Source organism: Dama dama, chromosome 8, assembly GCF_033118175.1.
Source record: "Dama dama isolate Ldn47 chromosome 8, ASM3311817v1, whole genome shotgun sequence".
NCBI lineage: Eukaryota > Metazoa > Chordata > Mammalia > Artiodactyla > Cervidae > Dama > Dama dama.
This window is the reverse complement of record NC_083688.1, coordinates 24311474-24323538: the sequence shown is the minus strand read 5'-3', so window position 1 is coordinate 24323538 and position 12065 is coordinate 24311474. Positions and strand designations below refer to the sequence as shown.

Sequence of the window (12065 nt, the reverse complement as noted above, 5' to 3'; positions counted from 1 at the left end):
TGTAGTGCAGACATGACTATTTACAGGATACATGTTAAGGAGAATGAGAGCTGAATGTGGACCATGAATAGGTTAAGTTCTTAAAACTGGAGCCTTGTGACACAAGGGAAAGCCATACAAAACCAAACCCCTTTTTCCTTTTCCACGCCTGTCTGCATGGCCTGCAAAAGCCAGCAAGACAAGCGAGGACGCAGCTGGAGTTTCAGCTGGGACGTTTCTTCCTGCACCCACTCAACACACTTGCTGGTCCTCCTCTCTTGCTATGACATCAGGGTCCCCTCGGTTGGAGCTCAAGCCAGATTCTTTCCCATTGGAGTTTCAAAGAATGGCAGCGCCTCCTCAGCACACACAAAGCCAGCCTTAACGTGTTGGGGGTGGGGTAGGGTGACAGTTGCAACTACTGCCATGCTATCAACCTGCATCTGGCAGCCTAAACAGGAGCAGAGCCTCCTGGGCTTCCAGTCCATACTAAACCCAGATCATCTTATCATCTAAATTAGGTACCAATAAAAATATTTGGCTGGAAGACTTTCTGTTGTGGGGGGATTAAAATCACAGCTTAATATAAATTTCTTACAAAGCCAGTCAACCAATTCTGCTGCCATTCAATCGGTATTAGTGTTTTCATCAGGGTATTTCTATCTCAGACATCATAGTTTTTCCACTGATATTAATTTAAAATCCCCATCTTCTATGTCTCTACCTGTTCAGTCTTTCCTTTGGCTTCTTAAACATATGGAAGAGAGTTATCTTTGTCTATTAATTTTATCAGCTATGTCATTTTTAACTCTTAAAATTCACTTTCCTCCTTATTGGTTGTATTGGCGACTTCATCTGCCTCATAATTTTTTATTGGATGCCAGATACTGTGAAGTTGAGATTCTTGAGTGCTGGGTATCTTGCCTGACTATACATATTCTTAAGCTTTGTTCTAGGATGCAGTTCATTCCTTGAAAATAGTTGATTCTTCTGGGTCTTGTTTTTAAGACTTTTCAGGTGGAAACAGAATGACATTTAGTCTAGAGTTATTCTCCCCACTCTTGAGGCAAAGCCCTTCTGGGTACTCTCCCCATCATGGTTTCTGAAGTTTGCTAGCTCTGTCCCACCTTGCCAATGTGGTATTCAGATACCTAAGATAATACCAAATGTGGATGTTTATAGTCTTGTGTGCTTTAGGGTTGGTTTCTCGTGGTCCCTAAGAGTGCTATTATAGAAGCAAGTATATGGAAGTCGACTGGAGCACTGCTTACCATTGCAGAGTTGCAAACAACAGAAGATTCCTCAACAAGAATAGCTGACCAGATTGTGGACATCCACACAAGAGACTTTTGCATCATATAAAAGAATGAGGTAGGTCTAAAGGAAGGTACTGGCCTGGAAAAATGGGGCATATTAAGTGAAATGTCATGAGATAACACTATGGAAAGTAGAAGCCAAAACCTGTTGCAAAGCAGTAAGCAGAGCATGACCCCAGAACTGTGAACGTGTATGTGGGTCTGACTGTCCAAACTAAGGAAAATGTCAGGAACAACATAAACCAAATTGTTAACAATGATTAGTTAGAGGATTGCAGGAGGAAGGATAAATTAGCTTACCCTTACTTGGATGGCCTTACTTGGTACAGTTTAATTAACTTTTTGTGTTTTTTAGTATTTTATATATAAAAAACAAAACTTGTTTAAAGAAAAAACATTTGGGTAAACAGGTAAATGACACAACACTCAGATGTGGGTGCCACGCCCCTCTTACCAGGTGTCACAAATCCACTTATTGCCTTGTGAATTCTGGGCACATTATTAATCTCTCTGAATGTTGGCTGTTCTCTTCCTGTAAGTCAGGGAGAATCCCTAATCTAACTCCCACCTATAACTGTTAAACCAGAGAATTAATGCATTGAGACAAACATCACATGTGAAAATACTCAGTAAACTAGAATAATGCAGGAAATTTGTCAGCTAGAACAAGAATCAATTATATCTAACTTTCCTTTTAACATGAGGGCTCCCAGTTTTTACTAGGCAGGTGTGTCTTCTCCAGTGAAAGCTTTCTGGCAGGCAGTGCCCGCAGACTGCTCTGGCTCCAGTTCGAAACACTCACAGGCACCAGTGTAAGACCATCTTGCTGTGGAGCCTCGACCTGTAAGTGAAGGTTCTTCATCTAATGTACCCAATACTGTTTTTCTTCCTACTGCCTCCTGCTCCAGAGAGCAGGAATGCCGCATGATGGATGCAGCTGACTGTTCCTCTTTCCTGCTGGGATACACAGTTAGGTATCAGTGGCTGCCAACAGAATTAATGGCCCCACCCACTTCAACAATGGCTATCCTGACTCACAAACCCTGACTTCAATCAGTGAACTTGAAACTGGGAAAGAAAGTCTCACTAATGGTCGTGGAGCAGTAAGCCATCGCGAGCTGACATGCTGATTCTGAAATTCATGCTCTTCTACCCTAAGCGTACATCTGCTGGTGTTCACGTCAAAATACAAAAGTTGCACTAACTTTTGTCTCCTAGCTTTAATGAGCTACTTTTATAACCTTTTATAACCTACTTCTTAACTACTAATACCACCTTATTTAAGGTACAGATATTCCGATCACCCCAAAGAGTTAACTCTTAATTCTTTGCAGTCAATTCCCTTCCAAAGGCTCCGGCCAATCTGCCTTTGACTTTTCTAGCTCTTCATATAAATGCAATCACATGTAGTCTTGTGTCTGGCTTCTTTCACTCAATGTAGTGCTTAGAGATTCATTCATGTTTTGAGTATCAGTAGTTCATCCCTTTAAAAAAGGAATGTGATGTATTTTTGGGCTGTGATGTATTCCATAGTATAAATATACTATATTTATCCATTCATCTGTTTGTATCCAATCATCTGAATAACGCTGTGAACAGCTGCGTAACACTCTCTGTATAGCCATGAGTAAGCCTAGGAGTAGAACGGCTAGATGGCAGACGTATGTTTCATGATGTAACATATTGCCAAACTATTTTCCAAAGTGGCTGTTATCTCTATACATTCCCACCAGCCACACTTGACAGTTCCAGTTGCTCTAGTCACACCAACACTTGCTACAGTCAGTTTTTAAAAATTTTAGCCATTTTAATTACTAGTTTAGTTTTTTATTTGCATTTCCCTGATGACTAATGATGTTAAGCATCTTCTCATATGCTTATTTACCTTCTTTAGGAAAATATATGTTCAGATCTCTTGTCTATATAGATTTCTTGCTAGATACAAACTCTCTGAAGAGCATTATTCTTTATGGTTGTACCTCACTTCATTACTGAAATGTGAGGATCTGTTTACAACAGGATTGGGAAGGAACCGATGACAGTCTGTGTGTTCATAAATCTTGCTAAGTTGGACACTGCTGCCCTGATTCAAGGTAGGAATATGGTCTTAGTGTTAGGTGCAGCAAAAGCTCCATAAACATAATTTCTGTCTATCCTTGTTAGCTATTTCTACGGGGACTTTTAGAGTTTTACATTTTGTTTCATATCTCATCTCGGTGGTAATTAAGAACTTTTCTCAAACATTTCATCAAGCTTTTGAAATACATGGTACCTACTGGAGGATTCTAGATCAAAATATTAAAGTAAGTTGGGGGTAAGACAAGGCAGGCTGGCAGAAGCTTAGCTTCAGAAGAGAGATCTAATACCTCCCTATAAAATATGGAGAAGGAAATGGCAACCCACTCCAGTATTCTTGCCTGGAAAAGCCCATGGACAGAGGAGTCTGGCAAGCTGAAGTCCATGGGATTACATGACTGAGCATGTGTGCATGAGGGTGGAGGGAGAGGGGTTGGTAGCAATAAAGTGGTAGAACTAAAAAAAATAATAATAAATAAAAATAAAATACGACAGAAACTAGTAGCTCTACTGAGTATTTAAAACCATGACTTTATAACACTGACCACAATAAAATGTGGGGCCTAGGGCAAAAGTAAGCTTCATATTGTTTAATGGTCACAGGGCCCTGGTACCAGCGTCTCCCTTTAAACTCTTCTAGCTGTCTCCAAGTATCCACTCTCAAATATTTTTAATATGTGTGCATTTTTCTTTTACTTTAAATGACTCCAAAGGCTATAACGACTAGACCATCACCGCTTCGTAAAGGTTTTCTAAAAAATGCTGTTATATTATTGTTTCCCAATGATGAACACACATCAAATGTCAAAAAATAAAAATCCCAAGTTAACCTCAAACATGTGCTCTAATCAGCTCTCTCGTATCATTAGGGCAAAGAACGGGACCCTGGACTGCAGAAGTGATGGCGATGGTGGAAGCTCTGACATGTGAGGAGCATCTCTGTTTCTCTGGACTGGCTCTCCCCTGGCCTTCACGGACAAGGCAGCTTCACACAGACACCCCATGTGTGTGGTACAAGCTGGCTGGACGTGGGGGTGGTAGTATCACCCACGGAGCCAGACACTGCTTTCTACTTTATTCAACATCAATGCACAAGTGGACTTCCTGTGGGGACGACTAAAGGGCATCCAGGAGAAGAGAAAGACCCTCGGGCAGACAACCCCACAGCACAGACTCAGCTTCACAAAAACGGCTCAATGTTGATTTCCACACAGGAGCAGGGCATGGTCAGCTCAAACTTGGTAATAACATCGGGATGAAGGACCCCCAGCTTCCCGATGCTCTGACCCCGGGCAAAGATCTCCGCACATCGGCCGGGGAAGAATGCAGAGCCTGAAAGACAGAGAGAGAAGAATCAGTGCTTCTCCAGGCAAAAATGGCAATAGACATTTAACACTGAAAGCTTGCTAGTTGCCTTCAAACAATAACCATTCTTTAAACTCCAGGCTGTGAAACCAGCGTGCTCCCTCACACTTTCTTTCTGGTCTTAAAAAGCATTTTCTTCAAGACACCCTTATAAGGAAAAGGTTAGGGGCAAACATGACAATGGGGACCCTGTGTTTTTTATCGCAGTGGTCCAGACAGATGAAGAGGAGGAGGCTGAAGGAGCGGAGCTGGGAGGGGACTTGGGGGGGGGGACGTGCAGACACGGAACTGCTCTGAAAGAGGACAAAGGGAAAAGGAAATAGAAAACCAACCCACTGTGCCTGCTGTGAACCTGTTCTGAAACAGGTTCTTCATAGTAACACTTCCTGGATGCAGAGTCTACACTGAATTCACGTCCTGTTTAGGACAGCACTCTTTTCTACCTCATTCCACAGAGAAACACAGGCTGCGCTGTCCTCGGCGGGCGCGGGCCTTGGACGAGAATGTGACCCGCATTCCTGTGGGCAAGAGAACCTTCTGAGCAGTTCTGGCACATCTACTGTAAACCGCGGCAAAGGCCAGCCCCAACACAGGGCTGGCCTGACCCCTGATTTACTCGAGAACGGCACAAAGTCCCCTCTTCATTCGGGTGCCAATGACACGGATATGGCTGACTAACCCAGAAACAGTTCTTGAGGTTTAAACAGCTAAAAGACAAGCAGAGAGACACCCACGCCCCTGCACAGTCCTGCCGCAACGCTCCACGCTCTGCTGAGGGGAAGCAAATGCTGACTCGTTTCTCTCCTCACCAGCTTGAAAATGGATCAGGTCCGCAGCTCCCCACTGACTCAACCAAAACGTCTATTCATGTGAACTATGAAAATGCCGGGCCACAAGCCTCCAGCCTGCCATTTCTGAGCGAGTGCATTATTTATGAAAGAGTAGACGGCAGAGTCTCTGCTAATGGCTCCAAGGTCAGGACAATGAACAAACACAGAACTGGAGTGTGTGTGGGGGGGTAGTTACCATCAAATCAGAGTCAGCTAGAGACTTAGGAAGGAAGGATGTTTGTTTACATTCCTGAAAAACATTTTTAACTATCATTCTTAAAGAACCCCAAAGCAACCCAGCTGAAATATAAGGTGGTCTGCGTCTCATATCTCCCCAAACTAAGTAATTCTGCTTTACTATTAAAAGCAAGAATTTCAATGAACTGCATTTGAAGTTCATAATGGTTTGGCTGTGTGCATTAATCCACACTTGGAGAAAGGGGTCAAATGAAATAATACAGAAAGCATACTCATTGATAATGTATGGTCTTAGTGAAATACGAACACTGTTAAATCTGACAAAGATCCATGTTTTAATTCTGTCAAAATAAAAACCTAACTTAAAAGACAAAACCAGGCCAAACAAACTTAAGTTTGACTTTGCTGGCAGTCCAGTGGTTAAGAATCAGTGCTCCCAATGCAGGGGACATGGGTTCAGTTCCTGGTTGGGGAACTAAGATTCTGCATGCCATACAATGCGGCCAAAAAAAAAAAAAAAGACAAGACCACCCCCTCTCACACCAAATAAATCTTCAAATGACAAGTTTTTAAAAGTAGTGGTGGTGAGCAGTATAACCAAGAATTGTAGAGTTACAACCCTTACCTAGAATTCTATCTGAATAAACTACAGTATCTAAAAGAGCCTATTTTTAAAGGCCATTTGGAGAGGAAGTTTTGAAGAACTTTCCTGATAACCCTGCTATGTTTAAGAATCCTCACTGTACCAAAATCCTTCCTTTTTATCTGTCTTCCAATTCCAATTTGATTGGATTCATTTTAACTGAAGCATAAAACCAAACTATTTTAGAATCTAAGCCAGATGTGCTGGTTCTACAATGTTAGCAAAATAAAGCCCAAGAGATAAGAACTTTGGATTTTTAGTTCATAAAGCAACTTTTCGAATCAGCGCTTTTTAAAGCAAAACCCAGTGACGTTCTTCTTTAGCTAGCAAGCATGACAATGCCAGCTGGCCCTGTCTCCAGAAGTTGGCACCAAACTCTACGGGAGCTCACTAACTGCTTAAAAACTTGATCAAACAAAAACGATCCTATCACCAGATAGAATGTTCCTCCTTTCCGAAGAAAAGGCAAAAAGAACTGAAAATCATATCATGCATTATTTCAAACATATCCAAGTGTGGGAACGTTGTCAATGACACCAATACCAGAAGTCTCAGCCTCCTCAACTGCCCGGGGTCAGAGCACCTCCCTGCAGAGGAGCTGCTGCCCAGTGCGGGGTCGGGGGCTCTCAAGGGGGTCCTCCACCCTCTCATCCAATGCTCGCCGAGCCTCCCCTGCCCATCCACATATAAAAACTAAACCCAGTGGTGGGGTTTCCATATAACTTCACTGGGCCGGAAACCATTTTAACCCATGATGGCAATTTTCACTTTTCTTGCCCTTTCTCATGTTTAACAAAGTCCTACGATTTTTTGATTGATGCCTCTGTTAAGTTAGCGGAAGGCTGAAGGTCTCTCTTCTTCAGACATAAGTTGAGAGGCACACAAAAGTGCCTTCAAGTTTGTAAGGGGTACAGAGAGACACTGTACCACTTGACTGATGTTGTATGTGAACTAGACATACTGAAAGAAGATTTCAAGTTACTAGAACATAAGCATTTCTTAGCGCTTTTAAAAAAAATCTTTATGGTTCAAACCAAACTTTGCAGGCAGAAGTGAATGGCTTCAAAGGAGGACGGATGAAAGAGAGAACTGCTTCACTAACAACAACAAAAAAATGAACACACCCCCGCTAAGGCAGCAATTAGGGCCGAGTTCAAAGATGGGCGCGCCTCCTCCGTCGGCAGGAGGGGAGCTCAGCACTTCAGTGCGCTCCCAGCGCTCCAGCCAGGACCCAGGCAACCTGAATCAGTCTTTCCAGAAGTAAAAGAAATTACATCTGAATGGAACCTAAACACGGGTCTAAGCTTATGAAAAATCAGACCTGGATGATAGCCGAAGACCCCTTTAATCTCACTGGCAAACAAAATTATTTCTGGAGAAAGAGAAGCCTGCTGTGTCTAGAATCATAAAGTTGTTAATTCAAGGGAAACCACGCTGCCTTGTGAATAGGAATTCTGAAATATGAATTCTACAAACTGCCTTCTTTTAATCATTTATTTAAGCCCAGAGTTCCTGGTTTATTGTTGTACCAAGGTACATAAATACTACAATTTTCAACCTGTGCCCAAAACCTCTCCAGCCAAAAAGCCTCTCAGCCCAGTTTTCTACCCAGTTCTTTATACTGATTAAACCCTCGGCTTTGATAGTATCCATCACAGCAAAATGGCTTCCAACGGAAAAACAGATTTGGGGAAAATAAGTGTTGTCTGTTGAAATACATGTGGAAAACCAGACAAAAGAAACATCAGTGAAGCACAAACAAGAATTTAATTTCCAGAACTTAGTGGGGTGTAAGTAAGTCCCTTAATTAAAGCTTTTGTAGCATCTCCTCCAGGTCTGTAATTGTCTCCCTGTGCTGAAACGGCAGGACCACTGGGAGGACCCTGGGGGAATTCTTGGGCCAGTAATCCTGCACAGCACCCAGTCTTTAGCACATTTTCTGGCTAATTGACCTTCAAAGAGTTTGTGAGCTCCCTCTCTTGCCCGTTGCCAAACACCTTTCACAGTTTCTTTTTGCCCTCGTCTTTCTTTTGGAGTAATATTATAGGCCAGAAGTTTGGATAAGCTTGATGCATAGACTTTATTCCTGTAATTGCGTGAAGCATCGGAAGCAGAAGCTTAAGGTGGTAACTGAGCAGACCCCTAATCTGAAAGCTCCTTGGTGTTATCAAGCAGGAGGCTCATAATTCCTTAATCTTTAACACCCCCTGCCCAGCTCCCCCCCATGGACTGTTTTCAACTAATTCATTTGGTACTTCATTTAATCCATCTCTAAAAATCACCCACAGTACAGTTTTACTTTCCCCTTTCTTCACATTACTAGTATATGCTTTGAGGTTCACACCCACATACTGTAACTGCCAGCAATCTGGTACTTTATCATTCAAATATCCCATAATAAAAAGAACAAAATTAAAAGGAGGGTGAAGAACACTGGAGAGGGAATGTCAGCATATCATACACATCACAGCAAGTAACAGAAGCTATCATCATGAGCTTTAATAAAAATAACCACCCATAAGCCCCCGAATTCAGGGACAAAACACAAAATGCTAAGTTATATAGATAGAGTAAGCCACTGGGCCAACAGAAAGTGTTTTAAATCTGTTCTAAATGACTATGTAAATAATATGGGGTGGGAGGAAGGAAAAATCACTTAACAGGCTGACTCTTGGGCCAGCACCCACCCAAACCCAATCCTTTCCATCTACCAAGTCCCTAATTCTAATACAACTAGATCTATATAAAATTATCCAGTCTGTGGTCCAATAACCCGGCCTAGGAAATCACACGAAAGAAAAAAAAGAAAACCCAGTGTTCCATTTCTGGAGTGAAACTGACAGAGTAGGTGACAGGCCAAGAGCAGAATGGGGCTCTGATCATAATTTTCCATGAAGGACTTTTTCCTGGTTTCCCCTCCCTTTTTGATAAGGTAGCAACTATGACTAACTATGCTGCCAGCACACCAACCTCACTTTCCTTTTCTAAATAATTTAAAGGAAAAAAGAAGACAAAATATAGGGCTTAAGAAAACTGACCCCACTCTTGTGTGAGCAAGGTATCATTCTTAAGGGTGGTGGTTCTCAAAAGTTTTAGAACAAGGAGTTTTTTTTATTGTTTTTTTAAGTGCCTCAATGCAATGAGGGAGCACCCAAGGGGGAAAAGGCACAATATAGGTAAGACATTAACTTAGAAAAAGGTTTAGGAACATCAGGAGGAAAAATTGCCATAACTACCATGATATAAACACACACGTTTTTTTCATATCTTAGTATACTCCAGATTGGAATAAAAGTTCCACTCTGCAAAGACCATTTAATTTGTAAGTGGAGACTAAATAATTTCCAACTGGTAATATAAAACACCCACTTTCCCCAGACATACAGAAGTCTTCACCTTACATCTGATGTGAAATATTTATGGCACCTAAAGTCTTTAAAGAGAGGAGGCCTAATCCCTTGAGTGTAATGGCTATCTTTCATCCCTCTCTGAAGATCAAAAGAAAGAAAAGCCCCTTACACAACTTTACAGTGCTAATCCCAACACACCTGCAGACATCATTAACCCTTAAATCGGAGACAACTGGACGGGAGAGGAGTGCTGGGCCCACTTACCCCTACCGAACAGGCTCAGAGAGGGAGCCTGTGCTCACAGTGACACTAATCAGTTCAGTTCAGTCACTCAGTCATGTCTGACTCTTTGCAACCCAAAGGACTGCAGCACGCCAGGCTTTCCTGTCCATCACCAACTCCTGGAGTCCACCCAAACCCATGTCCATCGAGTCGGTGATGCCATCCAACCATCTCATCCTCTGCCATCCCTTTCTCCTCCTGCCTTCAATCTTTCCCAGCATCAGGGTTTTTTCCAGTGAGTCAGCTCTTAGCATCAAGTGGCCAAAGTATTGGAGTTGCATCTTCAGCGTCAGTCCTTCCAGTGAATGTTCAGGACTGATTTCCTTAGGGACTGACCGGCTGGGTCTCCTTGCGTCCAAGGGACTCTCAAGAGTCTTGGTGCTCAGCTTTCTTCATAGTCCAACTCTCACATCCATACATGACCACTGGAAAAACCATAGCTTTGACTACATAGACCTTTGTTGGCAAAGTAATGTCTCTGCTTTTTAATATGCTGTCTAGGCTGGTCATAGCTTTACTTCCAAGGAGCAAGAATCTTTTAATTTCATGGCTGCAGTCACCATCTGCAGTGATTTTGGAGCCCCCCAAAATAAAGTCTGTCACTGTTTCCATTGTTTCCCCATCTATTTGCCATGAAGTGAAGGGACCGGATGCCATGATCTTAATTTTCTGAATGTTGAGTTTTAAGCCAACTTTTTCACTTTCCTCTTTCACTTTCATCAAGAGACTCTTTAGTTCTTATTCACTTTCTTCCATAAGGGTGGCGTCATCTGCGTATCTGAGGTTATTGATATTTCTCCCGGCAATCTTGATTCCAGCTTGTGTTTCATCCAGCCCGGTATTTCACATGATGTACTCTGCATATAAGTTAAGTAAGCAGGGTGACAATATACAGCCTTGACATACTCCTTTCCTAATTTGGAACCAGTCTGTTGTTCCATGTCCAGTTCTAACTGTTGCTTCTTGACCTGCATACAGGTTTCTCAGGAGGCAGGTCAGGTGGTCTGGTATTCCCACTTCTTTAACAGTTTGTTGTGATCAACACAGTCAAAGACTTTGGCGAAGTCAATAAAGCAGAAGCAGATGTTTTTCTGGAACTCTTGCTTTTTTGATGATCCAACGGATGTTGGCAATTTGATCTCTGGGTCCTCTGCCTTTTCTAAATCCAGCTTGAACATCTGGAAGTTCATGATTCACGTACTGCTGAAGCCTGGCTTGGAGAATTTTGAGCATTACTTTGCTAACATGTGAGATGAGTGCAATTCTATCAACAGGGCAGGGCAAAATCTGTCCTCCAAATAAGGACTGGGTCCTATTGGGCTTTATGCTTAAAAAGGAAATCAGCAAAGTCTAGACTACCTAGCTTCTAACTAATGGAGAAATGTCTTCAACAAGGAACCATTTTTTTTAAGAGATCACCACAATTGCCTTATGACTAAACATTTAGAATCATGACTGCAAAATTTCCGAGTTTTACTTAGTACAAGGAAATTTATAGTTTATTTCCATGGCTATCACCTTTTGATATCTGTCATTTTATTTACTTATTATTTTTTTTATTACAGTGTAACTGACCTACAACACTGTGTTAGCTCCAGGGGTACAGCATGGTGACTCAGTATTTCTATACATCACAAAACGATCACCACTCTTAGGATCTATTTTAAAGTCTAATCTTAACTATGTTTCTTTCATACACACCAAGGAAAGACTGGGGGCTGAAGGAGAAGGGGGTGACAGAGGATGAGATGGTTGGATGGCATCACCCACTCAATGGACATGAGTTTGAGCAAGCTCCAGCAGATTGTGAAGGACAGGGAAGCCTGGCACACTGCAGTCCATGGGGTCACAAAGAGTCAGACACGATTGAACGACTGAACAACCACAACAAAGTCAAAGAAACAGATCCAACATGGAGTCAGGTGTCACTCTTCCCTGTTACAGCCTTACTGCTGAGTGCTCACAAGGGAGGAATAAAGCAGACAGATGCGCAGAGAAGTCAGGCAATGCAGGCAACTGACCTGGA

The 12065-nt window shown here is 42.3% G+C and overlaps 1 protein-coding gene across 1 annotated transcript in view; it reads right to left on the bottom strand.

Annotated features, from left to right (window-relative positions):
• Positions 1-4376: 4376 nt before the first annotated feature.
• Positions 4377-12065, bottom strand: part of FARSB (phenylalanyl-tRNA synthetase subunit beta) — a 69649-nt gene continuing 61960 nt past the window's right edge. Inside the window, exon 17 of the mRNA XM_061148644.1 lies at positions 4377-4703. Within this exon, the coding sequence (XP_061004627.1) occupies positions 4552-4703 (152 nt within the window). The 3' untranslated portion in view covers positions 4377-4551. The remainder of the gene's footprint in view (positions 4704-12065) is intronic.